Raw genomic sequence first — 21,691 nt, forward strand, 5'->3', positions numbered from 1 at the left:
TTTTAAAAGCTGCTTTCAGCTCTTAACTCCCACTGTATCCTTCTACCAGAAACTCCCCAACCCTGAGATGTCCTGTGCCAGTCTGTCCAAATTAGATTGTAAGCTCTTCTGAGCAGAGACCATCTATTGAATGTTAAATGTACAGCACTGAGTCCGCCTTTCAGCTATAGAAATGATAAACAGTATTTATTTTTAAAAAATTTCTATACTGTTTAAAACTAAACGATTTACAGAATTACATACATAATTTAAAACAAAATCATCACAACATGGACATACAAATAATCCTCAAAAATCATATCTACAAACTAAAACCATGTCGCTTTTCCAAAAGTACAATCAAGGTCTGGCAAGTCAGTTCAGTGGAACAGTAACCTAATGGTTAGAGTAGTGGGCTAAGAACCAGCAAAGTCTGGTTCAGAACCCAGATACTATTCTAATCTTGGACCCTCACTTGCCTTGGGTGCAAACAGAGGGGTAAATGTTCAGCAGGATTTGGCTGGCTTAATTCCTGCTAGCTAGCAATACTAGTGAATATCAGCCCAGACTGCTATGGCATTTTCTGGTTAGCGCTGAGGTAGAGCTGGGACTTACCCAGTTAGCAGTGATTTTCAGCCTGCGTATTGGGTAAGCACCTATATAAAAACAGGGCAGCAAAAAGGCTCTCTTAACATTATCATGGCCCCAATCTGAATATCGTCCAACATCCATCTAACGTTCAGTAGCTGCCTACGACCGGGGTTATCATATGGCTCCAGATAAAGGAGGATGGATTGAGACATCAGGTTTTACTTCCGTTGAAAGCAATGGAGGCAAAACCCGTTTCTCAATCTATCCTCCGCTATTGGGAGCCATATGGTAACCCTACCTATGAACTGAGTATTTAATATCCAGCATTGAATATCCAGAACAGATTCAGTCCATAGCAGTCAACATCCTTAAATTGCTGACTGCTTTGGACTGAGATTGGATTACAAGTCCTCCGGCAATAGGGAAAAAACGAAACCCAAAACCAACCAAGGCAGAATTACTAAACGAATACTTCTGCTCAGTCTTCATCTGTGAAGCGCCGGGAGCTGGACCACAGCTTCAGATGGGAGACAGCCAGAAGGACCTGTTTCAAGATTTCGAGTTTACACCCAGTAGCGTCTACTACGAACTGTCAAGACTCAAAGTAGATAAAGCCATGGGACCAGACAACCTACATCCCAGAGTGCTAAGAGAATTAAGCAAAGTCCTGGCAGAACCATTATCTGTTCTTTTCAATCTCTCCCTAAGCACAGGAAGAGTCCCCTTGGACTGGAAAACCGCCAACGTTATCCCACTCCACAAAAAGGGCTGCAGGACAGAGACGGCAAACTACAGACCAGTGAGTCTCACATCTATAGTGTGCAAGCTCATGGAAACACTGATCAAATGACATCTTGACACAATCCTAGACGAGGAAAACCTACGTGATCCTCACCAGCATGGATTCACCCAGGGCAGATCCTGCCAATCTAACCTGATTAGTTTTTTTGACTGGGTTACTAGGCAGCTAGATGCCGGAGAGTCACTGGATGTGGTGTATTTGGACTTCAGCAAAGCTTTTGATAGCGTCCCACACCGAAGGTTATTGAACAAACTGAAATCAATAGGATTAGGGAACACTCTAACTACATGGGTTGAAGATTAGCTGAGTGGTAGACTTCATAGGGTGGTGGTAAACGGTACCCCATCCAAAACGTCAGGTGTGATCAGTGGAGTGCTGCAGGGCTTGGTCTTGGGCCCGATTCTATTCAACTTATTCATAAGAGATATGAGCCAAGGACTTAGAGGAAAGGTATCAATGTTCGCCGACGATGCTAAACTTTGCAACATAGTAGGTAAAAGCATTTTGCCTGATAATATGACACAGGATCTACTACTGCTTGAACGGTGGTCGGCAACATGGCAACTAGGCTTCAATGCTAAAAAGTGTAAGGTTATGCACCTGGGTAAGAGAAACCCGCACAGAACTTACATACTAAATGGTGAGACCTTGGCCAGGACCACGACGGAACGTGATCTAGGGGTGATCATTAGTGATGACATGAAGGTTGCAAATCAAGTGGAGAAAGCTTCCTCCAGGGCAAGGCAAATGATGGGTTGTATCCGTAGAGGTTTTGTCAGCAGGAGACCTGAAGTTATGATGCCGTTGTACAGGTCCATGGTAAGGCCTCACTTGGAGTATTGCGTTCAATTCTGGAGACCACACTACCGGAAGGATGTGCTGAGAATCGAGTCGGTTCAACGAATGGCCACTAAGATGGTCTTGGGGCTCAAGGATCTCACGTATGAAGAAAGATTGAATAAACTGAGGCTGTACTCACTTGAGGAATGAAGAGAGAGGGGTGATATGATTGAAACGTTTAAGTACATCACGGGCAGTATCGAGTCGGAAGAAGATATCTTCTACCTCATGGGACCCTCGACCACCAGGGGGCATCCGCTGAAAATCAGGGGAGGGAAGTTCCATAGCGACTCCAGAAAATACTTCTTCACTGAAAGAGTGGTGGATCATTGGAACAAACTCCCACTGCAGGTGATTGAGGCCAACAGCGTGTCGGATTTTAAGAGAAAATGGGATATTCACATGGGATCCCTAAGGGAGTGAAACCAGGGGGCGGGTATTTGGAATGGGCAGACTTGGTGGGCTATAGCCCTTTTCTGCCGTCTTTTTCTATGTTTCTATGTTTCTAACCTATGGTACCTGAATGCAATAAAAATTCAGTCTTGAATGCAATAAAAATTCAGTCTTTAACAAATAAAATCTTATACTTATCTTGGCTGAAGTTTTAAAAGGAGTGTAAACCATTAACTCCACAGAGGATGCAAAGAAGTAATAGAGCCTTTCTTAACGATTGTTGAGCCCCAAATCTTCAAGGCACATTTGCTCTCAATGAGATGTTTCCAATCTTCTTTTAACAGGAGTTCTCAAGCTAACACCAAGACTGATAATGTTTCTCCAAAACTGGCTGCGTCAGGGCTTTCGTAACATCTGTAACTCAAAAAGGAAAATTAAAGCCGCAGTTCACAATTAAACATTAAGTTCCGGATTCTATAAATGGTGTCCTGATTGTAGGTGTCCTACCGTTGTCTAACCAGCCAATCGGTACGCATGTTTTTAGAAAAAAAGTTCCCGAGGCAGGTCGCCTACTTTGGAGGCACCTCTGGGAACTTAGGGAGGCACGCAAGCTAGGCATGTGCATGATTTGGTTCAGAAATAGCCTTAGGCGGACCTAGGCAGCCGTACGCGTCTCCCAAGGTCAGCGGGAGACACGTATAAGGTAGGCCAGCAAAATGCTGGCCTACATTGTAAGTAGATGTGGCCGATGAGCTTATTAAGGCAAGGGATCTACCTGCCACGATAAGTTTAGCAGCCGTGTCTGCTGCTGCTCATCTCCCAACCCCCCCAAATGAAAGCAGCAGGAGGGATGCCCAATCCCTCCTGTCCGGAACACCCCCCCCCCCCATAGATTGCACTGACCCCCCACCCCACCTGAACCCCCCCCCCAATCCCCCCAGACTCCCCTCTTAGGGTTTAGGGAGCCCCCAGGCTTGAGGGGCTGTGAAATTTCCCACCCACTCCATGTGGTCACTAGGCTACTGGTTACCCCATAGGCTACACACAGAGTAAGTTTTAAACATTTCTCTGGATTAATATATAGAGGGATTTCAGACAGTCAAGAAGGTCGGACTCAACAGATTTCTGGCCTTCTTTCAACCCAATCAACTCTGTATCAATCTCGGTACCTTAGTTTCCTGCACGTTTTTCTAAGCAGATGCCAGCAGTTCATTCACTGACATTTGCTCGTGTTGCCGTACCTTGGGGACAGCAATGGAAGAGGGAGAAGAGAGATTGGAACTGGAGTAGTAAATGAAAACACCGTTTGGAAAAAGATCATAGGCCAGATTTAAACGCCATGTCTTCCTTTTGTATCTGTAGGAAATGTCATTCTTAATGTGACTTCCAATGTAGATCAGGACAAGCCGTCACCGACAGTGTGATTCAAATCCATGCCCGAGGCATGTTCAAGTGTCAACTGGAGCCCATTCCCCTGCATTCCTGATTCAGACACCAGGGTCAGGAGAGAGACACAGACTTCCATCCACTTTATAGAAAGTCTGCTCAGGGTCACGGTATTATCCCATATGACTATGGGCGGGGGGATGGCGGGAAGGAGACGCTCTGGGAGTATCACGTTGTATCACACTTTACCATCTTTTTTGCCTTGTGCAGAAAACCAGGATGATGAAACCAACACCAGATTCTTCTATGGTAAGTCCACAGTCCTGTTGATGAAATGTCAAGGCGCGTGGGACCAGATTGAAGGCGATAAAAGATTGCAAAAAAAGTCCGCAAGCCCACCTCTGTACAGCTATGAATCTGTGCTCCTTTTGTACCAGCATCTAACTTCCTGAAACTTCCAGAAGGGAGGAAAAATTGTGAAGAAAAACAATTGGGCATGGAAAATTGTGTTGTTCATTTTCTAAAATCAGTTTGGGGCTTTTCTCCTGGTGCCTGTCACTGGCTCTTGTTTCTTTCCCAGATTACGAGGTGATACGACGTGGAGGTCTGATATTTGCCGCATTTGCTTTTGTGATTGGACTTCTCGTCATTTTTAGTGAGTCTGATTTCAGATTGGAAGGAAATGTAGTATCTGCATGAATGTGTGTGTATCTGTCTGTCCATCTGTCTGAGAGAGGGGGGGGGGGCGATGCAGAAAGGTTTTGTGGTCACCCTACGTCACACACTATGAACAAATAACTGCCATGTTACAATTGTGATAGTAACCTGCAGCTCTTTGATAAATGTCATCTTTTCTGTCTGTGCCTGAGTGGTGATTAGTTCAGACATTGACATGAAGGGTGGCACTGAAGAAAAAGAAACAAACTGCCTGCACCCCAACCCAGCTTTCTGCGAGGCTTTCTAGTTACCTCATTCTCTTCTTCTCCCCAACACAATGCAACCCCCACATTCCCCCACAGTGAAAAATAAATTATCTGTTGGTCTAGTGGACCTTCCACCCATTTAATCAGGTCCCACCTCCATTCCCAATAGTTACATATACACAAAGTCACTGGTGGTCTAGTGTCCCCTCCTCTATGGCCAGATCCCCTGTCCTCAATTTTTATAGAGAAAAATCCCTGGTGTCTAGTGATACTCAACGACAGAGACAGTCCACTCTGCACAAATCCCAGGGAATCCAAAGAAGGAGCACAGCGAGCCAGGTCTTCAAACGAATAACAGTTTAATGGCAATCAATATAGCACAAACAGAATATCATCTAAGCATACATTGGATGCAACACGGGCCATGTTTCGGCTAATGAGCTTGCATCAAGAATCCAGAATGTTAGTCAATGCTTCTGAGATTAGTCAATGCCATTAAATTGGTATTCATTTGAAGATCTGGATCGCTCTGCTCCTTCTTTGGATTCCCTGGGTCTAGTGATACCCCAACTCCTCCTCAAGCCCCTGTCATGAGACCCCCAGACCTGTACCTCAAAAGAGGCAGAAGCAATGCCCTCTCGCTCCTATCTCTGGCACAACCACTAGACACCAAGGATTTTTTCTTTTAAAAATTGGGGACTGAAGATCGGGTCAAGGATGGAGCTAGGGCTCTAGTCTAGACCACCAGGCACTGGTGTAGATGTTGGAGTTGGGGGCAGGGGCCAGATTGGATGGGTAAGTGGGGGCCACTTGAACACCAGGCACTTTTGTGTAGATGTTGGATTTGGGGGCAGGGGCCAGATTGGATGGGTAGATGGGGGGGCCACTAGATCACCAGATAAATTATTTTTTACTGTTGGGGGACAGGGGGAGGGTTGGGTCAGGGAAAGGAAGGGAGAGAGGTCACTAGACTCAGGGCAGAGTGGTTGAGCTGGAATGTGAGAGGAGGTACTGCTAGACACCTATTCCTCTCAACCAGCCCTTCTTTGCTGCCCTGGACTTGAAGCAAAATTTCCCACGCACAATGTGTGGGGAAACTTTTTTCCCCCCAACATGGCTATGGGATAGCTAATGAATGCATTAACATGACTTTAAATGCATGGCAATGAGCTCTGTGGTAAGGGTTTTCCATGCAAGTTAACATCCACCCTGAAAGCCTTCCTGCATTGCTATTCCACACTGAAACTGTCTTATATCCAGGATGTTAATTGCATGGAAATTGAACAGTAGGAGTTGCTGGGGAGCAGAAACAAGGTGCGTTGGCAGAGATATCAAGTTTATTAAACTTTTGATTAATTGTTTATCAAGATTTCTAGGCGATGTACAATAAAATAAGGAGGAATACATGTAATCTTTAAAAGATGTACAATATCTAATCTAATCTAATCCATTTGTGTGTTGTGCATATCTACGCAGGCTCAAGGTGACTTACCGAGAGAAGATAGAAAAAAGAGAAGGGCAGATACTTGGGGGGGGGGGGAAGAGAAGACTTAGGGCTCCTTTTACGAATGTGCGCTAGCGTTTTTAGAGCACGCACAAAATTACCGCACGCTAAACTGCGCGGTATGCTTTTAAAATAACGCAAGCTCAATGCTGGCGTTAAGGTCTAGCATGCGCGGCAATTTAGCGCACGCTATTCCGCGCGTTAAGGCCCTAACGCACCTTTGTAAAAGGAGCCCTTAAAGGACGGTGGCTGACTCGAATGGAGAATTTTGTGGAGATTCAGGTATCAGAGAGAAGAGTTTTCAGTTTCTTCCGCAATAAGGTGTAGCTAGTTTCTATCCTGATTGTTTCTGAGAGGTCGATCCAAGTTTTTAGTTGTTTTTTAAATCTTTATTAATTTTCAAAACTAATACAAAGTGCCAGGAATTATACAGACATTAATAATCAACGTAAGCACTTAAATTCCATCAATAACAATGCAGAAGAAAAATATCCCTCCCCTCCCATCCAACAATTTAATCAAGAAATAAACCAAAAAGATTCTCCCCTCCCCCCCCCCACACCCAATCTATCGATCCAAGTTTTTACGCCCAGGAAGGTTCACATAGAATGAAAAATGTGTCTATATTGGAGATTTTTTTTGTAGTTGGGAGATTTTGTTGTATTCTGTTAAGGATTCTACTAGACAATGACAGACATACTAAGAACAATGTGGATAAGGGGGTGAACTACAATAAGTATAGAAGAAAAAAAAGAAACATATTAGGTTTATGTTCAAATCTATTTTATTAAGCAAGTACAACAGCAATAAAAAAACAGTGTATACAATTTCACCCAAGAACCGCGGAGGACTGGACTCTGATGTCCTCCACGATCAAAGCAACACCCCCCCCCCCCACAGAACCCCCCCTCCCCGCCCTCCCCACCCACCCAAAGAAACATACAGCTCACAAGCAGGGAACAACCATGACAAATAGATGCACTAAATCAAAGGCGGAGTCTGTTCAGGATTCAGCTACGACTCTCATGGGACAAAATGTTCAAGTATGGAGTCCAAGTGTTAACAAAGTCTCTGCTCCGGCGACGAGAAGAACAGGCCAAACAGGCCTCCCAGCCCATAAGTTCGTGAAGTCGATTCCTCCAATGCCAAAAAGGAAGGGGGTTCCGGAGAGATCCAGCAACATAAAATACATTTCTTCCCTAAAATAAAACATTTACTAAGAAATAATTTTTCAGAAGTAGTGTACATGGACAGGAAAGAAAACTGGGTAAACAACATTGAAAGCAAGGTTTATTATTATTATTTTTTTAATATTTATTTATCATTTTCATAAACATGAACAAATCAAGTATACACTTGTACAGAAAGGCGGAGCTAGTTAAAGAAACATAAAATTTTTCAATTGACATTAACCACAATCAGGACAAAATAATCTCAAACTCCACCTCAAGTCCTCAAATCTTGGATCCAAGAAGTAGAGCAGCGAGCCTACTAAAGTAAAACATAGAAATATAAAGAAAGGAAAACAGGGATTCAATCAACTGAAGAAAGTGACCAAATTAACCAATGAGCACTCGTGTTGTTATCCCAGCTTTCAGGTGTGCAGCTGACAGGAAGGCTGTCAATTGTGTAGGATCAAAGAAAATATATTTTTTGCTTTTGATATAATATCACACATTTACATGGGTGTCATTAAAAGAAGGAAGCTCCAAGGGCAATAACTCCCGGCTTCAAAATCAAAAATTCACATCGACGCTTCTGAGTATCTCGTGCCAGATCCGGGAACATTTGTATTCTAAATCCCAAGAATTCTTTTAACTTATTTTTGAAGTACAGTCCCAGCAACCAGTTTTTATCTAGCGCCAAAGCAACAGTGAGAAGTAAAGTTGCAGGTGACGAGAAACATATAAGGGTTAAACAAAAGTTGGGGGGAAGTTATTAGAGGGCCATAGCAGCAAGCCAGAGCTTAGGACGCGAGAGGGGCTGGTTATCGTTACAATTCAAAAGCATCTCTGTACAAGGACTCTTAGTAATGGACCAGCGAGGACAGATGGAGAGAAGAGGTGAAGTGTATTGGCAGGGCTCTGTGGGACTATCCTGGAATAGTAGCGGGTACTGCAGGACAGGAGGGATTGCGACTTTGGGTGGGGGGGGTAGCTATCAGTGATAAGATCTGCAGAAGCAGCTACTCCTGTGTCCTCCCTCCTGCCTCGCCACGCCATCATCACTTAGGGCTCCTTTTACAAAGGAGCGCTAGCGTTTTTAGTGCGCGCTAACCCCCCGCGCTACACGGAAAATACTAACGCAAGCTCTATGGAGGCGTTAGCGGGTAGCGCGCGCTAAAACCGCTAGCGCACCTTGGTAAAAGGAGCCCTTAATAACACGGAGAGACCTGAAAAGCTAGCACAGAAGTCACATAAAAACAGACGTTTCCTCTGTCTCGTTGGTTTTCAGGTGGGAAATTTCGCTGTGGCAGAAAGAAGCAGAGGAGGTGAGTGTCTGGAGTGTGATGTCATCGAGAACAGTGTTCTCTCCCGCCAGGTTTTCTCATAAAATTTGATCTTTTTCCCATTTCTTTCTCAGACCAACCAGTGATGACCTCTAAGCACAGGTGAGTCTGAAGACATTGACAGGTGTGGAGGGAGTGGGGTAGAGGACTGAAGGGAAAACAAAGGGTGGTGGGGGGGGGGGGGGGTTGAGAGAGGAAGCTTGCAGAAATGCTTAATGACAAGAATATAATTAATTTTGCAATTTTGACTGCATTCACATGGCAGTGTTAAAAGCACAGCAGATCTGATAGGGTCTTGTCACGTTGCATAGCTAACTGTCTCTGCACGATATTTACTGTAAATAAGTCAGTCAGATTAACTGCGAAAGCAGCAGCATTAACGGTAGAAATTGTCCTTTAAGAGGTTTTGCCCCAAGTGCAGGGAGGGGGATATCCCCTGCTAAGCAGGACAGCCAGTAAATATAATTTGGCATAGCCTGTGGAACTGGGCCACAGGCGGATTAAAACCCCCAATTTGTACAGCTCTTGGGGGAGGGAATTGCAATGCCCAGGTGGGGATGTTCACAGTTCCCCCAGTTCTTTTTAAAAGACTTGCCAGACACAGAGCCTTTTGTAATATACTTAGAAGGAAGTAGAGGTGTGCCAGCATTGCAGTGGTCCCAACACCAAAACTGAGGTAAATATTGAAAAATATCATAACCGGGGAAAACTAATTTAAAAAGCAACCCCATAAGTATCTCCAACTAGACATACTCTCTTATATATTATGAATGAGACTGTGTATTGTGCTCATATAAGGAGACCAGAGTGGATCTTCCTGTGATCCCGTCCAATGTGCATCTTCACCATTATAATCCCAGCACAGCACAGAAATATTTTGTGACTTATAATCTTCATACCATAAAAAATTGCTGGATATCTTAGAGAGAAGATAGAATGGAATGGGAGATGCTGAACATCTTTGAGGTGGGAGGGGGGGGAGGAATGAGAGATGCTGAACACCTTGGGGAAGAGAGGTGCTGGACCCCTAGGCGAGGGAGTATGAGAGAAGCAGAGAGATGCTGGACAGTTTGGAGAGGGAAGAAAGCAGAGAAATGCTAGACCAGGGGTCTCAAAGTCCCTCCATGAGGGCCGCAATCCAGTTGGGTTTTCAGGATTTCCCCAATGAATATGCATTGAAAGCAGTGCATGCACATGGATCTCATGCATATTCATTGGTGAAATCCTGAAAACCTGACTGGATTGCGGCCCTCAAGGAGGGACTTTGAGACCCCTGTGCTAGACAGTGGGGGAAGGGCACATAGCTGACGATGCCTCTAGAGCAGGGTTAGGCAATTCCGGTCCTCGAGAGCCACAGGCAGATCAGGTTTTCAGGATATCCACAAGGAATATATATGAGATGGATTTGCATGCACTGCCTCCCTGAGATGCAAATGTATCTCACGCATATTTATTGTGAATATCCTGAAAACCTGGCCTGTCTGTGGCTCTCGAGGACCGGAATTGCCTACCCCTGCTCTAGAGTGTCATATATCCTTGGTCTGCTTTGGTGCTGGCAAAACATTGGTTGAGCCTTGACTCCAATGGTCCAGCCCTTTCCACTGTTTATGAAGTGACTTCCAAAGGTCACACAAAGGATCCCTGGTAGATCCAACGTGCAACAAGAAAGTCAGTGGCAAAACGGATTAGAATCTAATTGGGTTTGACTGAGGCCCAGTCAAGGCTTGCCAGAAGGTTCTATGGCATTAAGGGCCTGCTGAACCACACATGGGGTGGGTATGCAAGCCACTGTGCCACTCAGCAATGTTATCATTAACAAGTCTTTTCTTTTTTCCTCTTCCTTCCCAGAAGTAGAAGTTCCGGCAGATGTCATGTCTTGAACATAGTGAGGGACAGCATTTCACCCCAGTTGCGGAGCTCTCTTACAGCGCTGTGATAGCTTTTGGAACTGGCTGACTCTAGGGCAGCCTTTCTGCACTAGAAGATGTCTTCCTGGTTTCTGGCTTTCTTATTGCTGCTTGTGATCAGAACAAGATGAAACTGGCAACTGCTTATTATAAACCACTTTGCTGCATTAGCCTTATTAAAATCCTAAATCCTTGCTCCCTTAACTGTGCTGTGCTCTTTCTAAGTAGGGTTGCCATATGGTTCGAGCAAAAGGAGCTAAACTAATATTTAGACATAAACAGTGAGTCCATTTGAATATAATAAACTTGTGTACTTTTCCTTTATGTTCTTAGACTATTCACAGGAGAGATATTTATAATACTTTCATACCCCCAAAGATTTAAATAAAGTGATGTGAAGTGCTCAGCCCACCACCCAAAGCGCTTATATGTTCAAAAGCAAAGAAACTTGCCAAAGGGACCATCATAGCACATTCAAGGTCACAACCAAAACCACTTGACTAATATTTTTACTTCCTTTGAGCTAGCTTATATCAAGAAATCATAAACATGAAACTGAGTTACCATCAAATGAGAAGACCACAAAGATAATTGATATTAAGCTAGCTTAAAGGGTGCAAAAATGTCAGTCAAGTGGTTTAGGCGAGTTGAGACCGTGAATGTACTATGATGGTCCCTTTGGCAACCTTTTCTTTTCAACATATAAGCACTTTGGGTGGTGGGCTGAGCACTTCACATTAGAGAATGACACGGTGACAAAATTCATCACCGTTCCCGTCCCCACGGATAACCGTGGGAAACCATCTTCATGTCATTCTTTAAGGAGAGAGGGAAGACTCAGAGTATGAATGGCCACAACCACTGACCCGCAAGCTTTGCTTTGAAGAATGCTGGTGTAGAAGGACCGAGGTTGAAACAGACACTAAAGAATGACAGTCTCTGGTATCCAGAGCAGATATTGTGATGTCATAATGCCTCATTCCACCAATACCTAAGAACCAATCACATCATTATCCTTGGCTCACATAAGAATCAGAGCATGAATGGCCACAACCACTGGCCTGCAAGCTTTGCTTTGAAGAATGCTGGTGTAGAAGGACTGAGGTTGAAATAGACACTAGAAAATGACATGGGATTATTTCCCGCAGTTATCCGCGGGGACGGGAACGGTGATGAATTTTGTCACCGTGTCATTCTCTACTTCACATCACTTTATTGACATATTTTTGGGGTATGAAAGTATTATAAATATCTCTCCTGTGAATAGTTTAAGAACATCCAGAAAAAGGAGGACAGATTGAGACATCTGGGTTTTACTTCCGTGCTTTCAAAGGAAGTAAAACCCAGATGTCTCAATCTGTCCTCCTTACTTCCATGAGACAATAGGGGGCTATGGGAGTTCTGGAGAGGAATAAGAAGAAGATGAGAAATGAAATGGAGACTAAGGACTTGAAGGTGAGATAAGGAGAGGAAGAGATAGTGGATGCTACAGAAAGGCAGACTGGATGGGCTATTTCAGGGGTCTCAAAGTCCCTCCTTGAGGGTCGCAATCCAGTCGGGTTTTCAGGATTTCCCCGATGAATATGCATGAGATCTATGTGCATGCACTGCTTTCAATGCATATTCATCGGGGAAATCCTGAAAACCCGACTGGATTGTGGCCCTCAAGGAGGGACTTTGAGATCCCTGGGCTATTTGGTCTTTATCTGCCGTCTTGTTTCTATGTAAAACCCAGATGTCTCAATTTGTACTTTTTCTGACGCTATATGGCAGGGGTGTCCAATGTCGGTCCTCGAGGGCCGCAATCCAGTCGGGTTTTCAGGATTTCCCCAATGAATATGCATTGAAAGCAGTGCATGCAAATAGATCTCATGCATATTCATTGGGGAAATCCTGAAAACTCGACTGGACTGTGGCCCTCGAGGACCGACATTGGACAACCCTGCTATATGGTAACCCTATAACTGCGGTTCCCAGCCCTGTCCTGAAGGACCATCAGGCCAATCGGGTTTTCAGGATAGCCCTAGTGAATATGCATGGAGCAGATTTGCATGCCTGTCACTTCCATTATATGCAAATCTCTCTCATGCATATTCATTAGGGCTAGCCTGAAAATCCGATTGGCCTGGTGGCCCTCCAGGACAGGGTTTGGGAACCACTGGTTTAGAGCATCAATGCTAACAAAGCAATTAAAAGAGAGATTACAAGGGTAGATAATGATCACCCTCTCCCTTTCCCTCCTTTGTCCCACCACAGGCTCTGCCCAACTTCTGAGTCTCTCTTGTGCTTTGCAGTCTTTGAGAATCCTCTGTGCTTGTCCAAAGTCTTTTGATTGAAGAGGCCACTTCCCTCAGAGGCTATACTGCTACTGATGAGCCACGGAGATTATCTTTGAGCTTCAGTGTATTGTTTTTAGCACAAGAGATGCAATTTCTCAGCTGTTCTTACTTCCATGGGGATCTTTTCTTGAAGGTCTCCCCGCTGCACATAGACCTTATAATAAAGAACCTGATGGGTGCCAGCTGCTCGCCCTGTCTGGTGGTATTTGCGCTCTGAGGGATGCTTCAAATGTAATTAGCTTAAAAAATAAATACAATTTTGTAGAATTTATCCATAGAGTCCTTCAGTATGATCAATCACTGAAAGGTTTATGGGGCTCTTAAGTAAATATAAAGTCCTCCATATGTAGCAGGAAAAATCTTTGGACTGAAAGTAGAATGATAAAAATAACTCTTTCATCTAAGATAACATTATGTTCTGTTTCATTATATACTATATAAAAATCTGTCTTTGCCGAGTCTGGTAGGATGGGTTTCTTGGTTGTACTTCCCCATATGATCACCAGAGGGTGCTTGTATTATATACAGTACTGTACAGGCCACTTCTCTCTGGAGCTAACGCCAACTGGAGACTTTATCAGTAACTCTGTAATATAGAATAGTTCAAGGTAGATAAAACCCAGTTGGTCTGTTTAGTCTGCCCAGTTATTGCAGAACACATGGCCAGCCACAAATGTTTGTAGAATATCACTCCTTACTTCCAATAAAAAAACTAGTCAAAAATGTATTAAGTTGGTCCAACGAAAAAAAAGATATTTTTTAATTATATTTTTGTTTATTAACCACCAAATTCTATAATCATCTAAGCAACTATCAAAACTAACAAGGCTGTTTTACCGGGAACAAACCTCCCCAATGGGAAGGGGTAAAACACGGACCTCGATGTACCCTTCTGCTCTGCCTTTCTTGGAGAAGGGGTAAAACGTGGGCCTCAGTCTCTGACAGACCTCTATGAGATTTTAGCGCTGACGTACCCTAATGCTTTTCCCTCCCTATGCTGAGAGAGATCCATCAGCGCTAAAATCTCATAGAGGTCTGTCAGAGACAGAAGCTACAAGTGGCACGGACACGGACCTCAGATTTTTAAGGACGTGCGGTTTTAGATCCGTGAGGTCCGTGAGGTCCGTGTTTTACCCCTTCCCCCTCCCAACTTACAAGCAGTCATATATAGGTCTATGGTTTTCTAAGTACTGTAGAGCTTCCATTATCTTGCACCCCCCCATGTCCAGCAGCTCAGAGACTGGTGGAAGACTCCCAGGTCTAAGCTTCACTCCGTCTTAGTTGATGCCCACTGCAATGGATCCCAGGCTTTCTCTCCTGAAGGACAACAGAGTTAGAGTGCTCACTCTCATTTCTTTAGGCTGACCACAGACTGTCTCCTCAGTGACTCGCAGGAGAAGTGGATAGTGTGGGGAATCTGAACAGGACATGTGTACTAAGGCCTAGATTCACTAAAGCTCACTGATCTGGGCGATCCGTGGCCGAGTCTTGGCGGCGACCGATTCACTACAGCGTCCTCATGCAAATGAAGTGATCAGACGCATGCCCCTACCGACCCCACGGATCGCTGCAGAGTGATCCAGACGCATGCGCAGACCATCCTCTTTGCCTGTAGTTGTGATCCGTGCATGCGCCTGCTCTCCGTGCAAGCTAGTGGTCAAAACGAAAGGGGGGGAAGGGTGGCTGCACTTGCTGGCCCCACGAGAATCATTGGCACAGAACACGCTTTGCAGGGGAAAAGAACAGAACACGCCATAATAGTGCAGCCCCGCTTTAAACCATGGGTTAAAACCCGCGGGCTTGCAGAGAGGCAGGGCGGCAGAGCACAGGGCGCTTTTTGCACAAGAGAGATGTTTTATTTTGATGGTTTTACATTTTGATACTGGGATTTCAGGGCGGCAAAGAGCAGGACAGTTGGCTGGTCCTCAGAAGTCGCTAAATTTTGGACCGGCAAGCCCAATCGGTGGGAAAGGTCACTTGGACACACAAAGTCAGAGGCGTGAAGAAAGTACAAGAAATTTATTACGGTATACCGGACTGTAGTGCAGTTAATAGCCTGCCTACTAGAGTGTCAGAAACAGGAAATACACGGACTTTTATGCCCTTTTTGCAAACTAATATATGCAAAAACTACAATTTTCATTTGTTACTTCTATAACTTTTCTACAATTATTATTGGTCCTAAGCTCACACTAGCAGGTCACTTATCTAACTCTTACAGTTCTAAATGTTAAATGTACAGAAGGGCAGGGTACATCATGGCTCAAACTCTTATCTATTTAGCTTACAATGTGGTAAGGCAGGGACATACATTTTAGGCAGATGAAGTCAATAGATTGTACACTTTCTTCAGCTATGTAGGCCAGAGCAATATTTTAAACAGCAGTTAACCATTTCATGACCCTACAGGTGTTCCATCTTCTGTTTAGTGAATCACTGCCTTCCTACTTATGCATGCCATTTCCTCTCATTTGCATGTGCGGATCGTATCAGGCAGAAGGTTAATGAATCGGGGCAGGGTCAGAAAAGGCTCGCATACTGGTCGGCACACGATCGGTGAGCTTAGTGAATCTAGCCCTAAAAGTGCAGAGCGTACTGTGCATTACAGCAGACATTATGAAGGCGCTCCCCATGAAGCCAGACTAAAGCACGTCTGGGCTCCCTGCATAGTAGCCAGGGTCCATGTCTGAGCACCAGATGCTATCAATAATAGCCCTGCTTCTCTCAGCAGTGCAGGTAAAGTCACAGAACAAAGGATGCAGAAGGATTAGAAACTTCCTGCTGTGCCAAGCTCCCCCCTTCCCCCCAGCACCACCCCATACTTATCTGGGCAGCTGCTGAGGTAAAAGGTTAAACCAGAGCACATGAAACTCACTAAGCTTCTCAGGCTAAGCCAGGCTAGAGGATGCAGCTAGATTTGAATTGTTACTCACGTTTCTTTTTATTAAAGGTATGAGGCAGAAGCCATCAATCATTTATTGCTGAAATGATTCCCAAAGCCATCGCTTCCCAACATCCTCTAGTTAATATAAAAGAGACATTTCAGACACATGGGCCATCTTAAGCTCACTTCACAAAACTCAGCCCTTTTTACAGTTACCTTGTTCTTTGCCTTGGCCTATCCTTGAAGTCCCTTCTTAGAGTTTGAGTTTGAAGCAAGAGCCAATAACAGAACTACCAACGGACCCAGTTCCTGTAGGCACAAGGCAGTCCTGTCCTGATGTTCAGGGGACATGCTCAGTACAGTTTATCAGGTCAAAGTTCAGCTGCCACAATCAGAGCATTGCTTATAAACACCAGCCACATAGGCTGACTAAAACACATTCAGTGTGGCGTTCAGAATGAAGCGTGCAGCGTGGAGAGTGTCGGCACTATCTAGATAGCAACAATTTTCAAACCACTATCTAGACAGCTAACCAGGTAAAATGAGAAAAAGAGATTAGGTTCTTACCCTGATAATATATTTTCCACTAGATACGGATGGTATGCTGGAATCCGTTGCAAGGGAATGTGGTGAAATCAGTTAGCTTAGCGGGGTTTAAAAAAAGGTTTGGATAATTTCCAAAAAAAGAAGTCCATAGGCCATTATTGAGATGGCTTGGGGGAAATCCACTGCTTATTCCTAGGATAAGCAGCATAGAATCTGTTAACCATTTCATGACCCTACATTTCTACATCTAGCTAGGTGCTTGGGAACTGAATTGGCCACTGTTGGAAACAGGATGCTGCGCTTGATGGACCTTCAGTCTGTCGCAGTGTGCCAATTCTTATGTTCTTAAGTTAGATGCCTAGATTGGCTATGCATGCCTATCTAGTCACTTAACTTGAGGCGTTATTTATAGAATCTAAGCTTCAGTTCATGTAAATTCTCCAAGACGCCCCTTCATGAGCAAAACTTCCAAAGTTAGGAGCATAAATCCTTTGACTATTAGGCCCAGAGATGGTCTTGGGGAGCAGAGAGAATTTCTTTAAAATGTGCACTGAACAGAAGAGAAACCCAGGAGCAGGCTGTTGAGAAAAGCTAAGAAGTTCGATCACGTAACACCCCTTCTTCAGAAAGCGCACTGGCTTCCAGTTGCTCATCGGGTAACATATAAACTATGTCTGCTCACATTTAAATCCTTCTTTTTAAAACTCCGGCTTTCATTTACAAGTTACTAATTCCATACACTTCCAATAGAACATTAAGATCCGCTGAACAGCATTTGCGGACGATTCCTTCCCTTAGAATTATTAATACTAGACGACAATTGATCTTTTCAATCACGGCCCCCCCCAAACTTGGAATTCTCTCCTTAGCCACTTAAGGGAAGAACCCAAAATAGAAAAATTCAAGGGTAAACTAAAGAGCTTTCTCTTTAAAGATGCCTTTGTAAATTAGTCATTTAGTCTTCTAACTAATTTTATTTTTTCTCTATAATTTTATTGAAGTAATTTTTATCTTCCCTCTCCTTATGTATCTCCCTTATTTGTTTCTATAACTTTTAAACAAATTGCAACTCTTATCCATCTCCTCCCTTATGTTCCTAGTTTCGTTAAATTTGTCAATAGTCTCGTTAGTCTTAGTTTCGCTATTTACTGTATTATTCCCCTTATTTTGTAATTTTATTATTATCCCAGGACAAGCAGGCAGCATATTCTTAACACATGGGTGACGTCACCGACGGAGCCCTCGGTACGGACCTTTTTTAACTAGAAGTTTCTAGTTGGCCGCACCGCGCGTGCGCGAGTGCCTTCCCGCCCGACGGAGGAGTGCGTGGTCCCCAGTTTCTTCGTTTCCGCGGAGCGAAGAAGACGCGTGTATTTTTTCAACGACCGTTGAATCACTTTTCTGCCTTCCCGCTCGCGCTTTTTTCCTGAATTTTTCCTTCCTTACCTTCGGGTTTAATTTTCTTTAATTTTGCAAAAAAAAAAAAAAAAAAATACTTTGATTTTTCCCTTTCTTTCGTTTTTGCCCCGGCGGGGCCTGTTGCCATTATACAGGCCTCGGACTTCGATTTTGCGGAGGCTATCTTCCCCTTCATGCCCCCGCAGGTCGGTTTTAAGAAGTGCCAGCGGTGTGCACGCCCGATCTCCATAACTGACCCACACAATTGGTGTTTGCAGTGTCTGGGTCCGGAGCATCGGGCGGACTCCTGCACCCGCTGTGCCACTCTGCAAAAACGAACTCTTAAAAACCGAAGAATCCAACAAACCCTTCTCTTCGGCACCGAGTCGGCGATGGACTCCTCATCTTCAACGGCGGTACCTCCAAAATCGGCACCGTCATCCTCGACGCCGACCGACCCCGCATCGGCGTCGCAGGCGCCAGGTAAGCCGGCTAAGAAGCCTTCCTCTTCCCTCGAGCGCCCTCCAGCTACGGTGGCGACACCGTCCCTACCGGCATCGCACCGGTCCCGCAAACGCTCCGCCCCGATCTCGGTGAGTGCCTCGTCATCGGCCTCCTCATCGCCGGGGCGTGGAGCGGCATCAAAGGAACCGAAGAAAAAGAAAGCGGTTCCGATGCCACCCCTGGATGACCGTATCTCGGCCATCCTACAAGCTCAGCTCAAGGAGCAGTTGAAGAAACAACTTGAACAACTGTTACCCTCTATCTTGGCACCGCTCCTTCCGGTACCAGACCGGCCCGAGCCCCGCACCGAGCCCCCGGTGTCCACTCCTACAGTACCGGTGGACACCTCTATGCCGATCCTTTCGGCCCAGCAACTTCATGACGATCCGGTGGTTCATTCCCAGGCCACATTGGATCCTTCTCGGCACCAGGCGGCACGGCATGCTTCTCGGGACCGAGATCGACGCCGATCGTCCTCCCCTGGTGCCGTTTCCGTCCGCTCTGGTAAGTCTTTGTCCAAGACTCGCCACACCGCGCCCTCCACCCCGGTGTCTCGACATGCACCAGAGATCAGGGACCCTGATTTATGGGAGGAGACTCCTCTCGGTACCGAGGAGGATCCCTCCTCATCTGATGAGGAACCATCGGCACCCGATGCCACATCTAAACCAGAACAGTCCTCATTTTCTAAGTTTCTAAGGGAAATGTCTGCAGCCCTGTCCCTTCCCTTAGAATCTGACTCAAAGAAGTCTCAAGCCTTCCTGGAGGCTTTAGATTTCGAACAGCCTCCTAAAGAGTTTCTCAAGCTCCCCGTTCATGACATCCTACGGGAGACCTTTTACAAAAACTTAGAGAACCCCCTTACGGTACCGGGGGCTCCACGTAAGCTGGACAACCTTTATCGAGTCATCCCTGTTCCGGGGTTCGACAAATCTCAATTGCCCCATGAGTCCCTTCTGGTGGAATCCACTTTAAAGAAGACTCAGGGCTCCAGTGTCTATGCCTCTACCCCTCCTGGCAGAGAAGGTAAGACCATGGACAAATTTGGCAAGAGGCTTTACCAGAATGCCATGCTTGCCAACAGGGCAAACAATTATTCCTTCCATTTTTCTTTCTACCTAAAACTCTTGGTCCAACAACTGTCTGCCCTCCAGAAGTATCTTCCTGAGCGCAAGGTCCCGCTGTTCCAACAACACATCTCTGGCCTTCTCCAAATGCGCAAATATATGGTCCGCTCTATTTACGACTCCTTCGAGCTCACCACTCGGGCCTCTGCCATGGCCGTACCCATGCGTCGCCTAGCCTGGCTCAGAGTTTCCGACCTGGACATCAACCACCAGGATCGTTTGGCCAACGCCCCCTGTCTCGGGGATGAACTCTTTGGAGAGTCACTGGATTCCACCACCCAGAAACTCTCGGCCCATGAAACCAGGTGGGACACCCTGATCAAGCCGAAGAAGAAGGCTCCGCCTGCCCGACCCTATCGGCCTCAATCATCTTACCAGCGGAGGTTCTCAGCCAGGCCACTCAATCCGCCTCCCCAACAATCTCGGCGACCTCGCCAACAGCAGCACCACGCCCAGGCTCGATCTCAGGCCACTCAATCCTCTAAGCCACCTCAGCCTGCTAAGCAGTCTCAGCCCTTTTGACTCTTCTCTCCAGGGCATAGCCAGTCATCCACCCTCGCTGCCTCTTCCACAGCCTATCGGGGGTCGTCTCACCATTTTCTCCAGCCGTTGGGAAGTCATCACGTCGGACCAGTGGGTCCTCAACATCATCCGCCACGGCTACTCTCTCAACTTCCTGACTCGTCCACCGGACAACCTTCCCGTAGAGTCTGCTTCACACTCATCTCAAACCCCCCTCCTACTGAGGGAGGTTCAATCCCTCCTCCTTCTCAATGCCATCGAAGAAGTACCTCCAGATCAAAGGGGTCAGGGATTCTACTCCCGCTACTTCCTGGTTCCCAAAAAGACGGGAGACCTCCGTCCCATTCTCGATCTCAGGGACCTCAACAAATGTCTGGTCAAGGAAAAGTTCAGAATGCTCTCCCTTGCCACGCTTTACCCTCTTCTTTCTCAACACGACTGGCTATGTTCCCTGGACCTCAAAGAGGCCTACACTCACCCCCAGAGTCTTCACCAAGTGCCTTATAGTGGTGGCGGCCTTCCTCAGGTCTCACAACCTCCAGGTGTTCCCCTACTTGGACGATTGGTTGGTGAAAGCACCTACGTCTCAACTTGTGCTACAGGCTACTCATCACACCATCTCTCTCCTCCACCTCCTGGGGTTCGAGATCAACTACCCCAAGTCGCATCTGCTTCCCACCCAGCGACTTCAATTCATTGGAGCAGTTCTGGACACCACGCTGATGAGGGCCTTTCTTCCCTCCGATCGCCACCGGACCCTGCTCCATCTCTGCCGTCAGGTACTCATGCATCCCTCCATTCCTGCCCGACAGATGATGGTCCTCCTGGGTCACATGGCCTCGACGGTGCACGTCCTTCCTCTGGCACGTCTCCACCTTCGTACACCTCAGTGGACTCTCGCCAACCAATGGTCACAGACGACAGATCTTCTTTCTCATCCCATCTCTGTGACATCATCTCTTCAGCAATCTCTCCAATGGTGGTTGAACTCCTCAAATCTTTCCAGGGGTCTACTTTTTCATCTACCCCCTCACTCTATGATCATCACCACGGATGCGTCCCCCTATGCGTGGGGAGCTCACCTAGGAGATCTACGCACCCAGGGACTTTGGACCCCACAGGAGCGTCGTCATCACATAAATTTCCTGGAACTCAGAGCCATGTTCTACGCCCTCAAGGCTTTCCAACATCTTCTCTGCCCTCAAGTCCTCCTCCTGTGCACAGACAATCAAGTCGCCATGTACTACATAAACAAGCAAGGCGGCACCGGATCTCGCCCCCTTTGTTTGGAGGCTCTGCGCATCTGGACCTGGGCCACGGACCGCAATCTCTTTCTCAGGGCGGTCTATATCCAGGGCGAACAGAACTCTCTGGCCGACAACCTCAGCCGCATCCTTCAACCTCACGAGTGGACGTTGGACCCTCCGACTCTGCTCTCCATCTTTGCTCGATGGGGTACTCCGCAGGTGGACCTCTTTGCAGCACCTCACAACCATCAGCTGCCCCAATTCTGTTCCAGACTCTTCTCTCCTCACCG

General features: G+C 46.0%; 1 protein-coding gene across 1 annotated transcript in view; it reads left to right on the forward strand.

The window, feature by feature from the left end:
• The window catches only part of FXYD6 (FXYD domain containing ion transport regulator 6), a 106,494-nt gene extending 97,581 nt beyond the window's left edge, over nucleotides 1–8,913 (forward strand). The window contains exons 10-12 of the mRNA XM_033918692.1: nucleotides 4,262–4,300; nucleotides 4,572–4,646; nucleotides 8,873–8,913. Coding sequence (XP_033774583.1) covers nucleotides 4,262–4,300; nucleotides 4,572–4,646; nucleotides 8,873–8,913 — 155 coding nt within the window. The remainder of the gene's footprint in view (nucleotides 1–4,261; nucleotides 4,301–4,571; nucleotides 4,647–8,872) is intronic.
• The last annotated feature ends 12,778 nt before the right edge of the window (nucleotides 8,914–21,691 follow it).

Source organism: Geotrypetes seraphini, chromosome 13 (genome assembly GCF_902459505.1).
Source record: "Geotrypetes seraphini chromosome 13, aGeoSer1.1, whole genome shotgun sequence".
NCBI classification, from domain to species: Eukaryota; Metazoa; Chordata; class Amphibia; order Gymnophiona; family Dermophiidae; genus Geotrypetes; species Geotrypetes seraphini.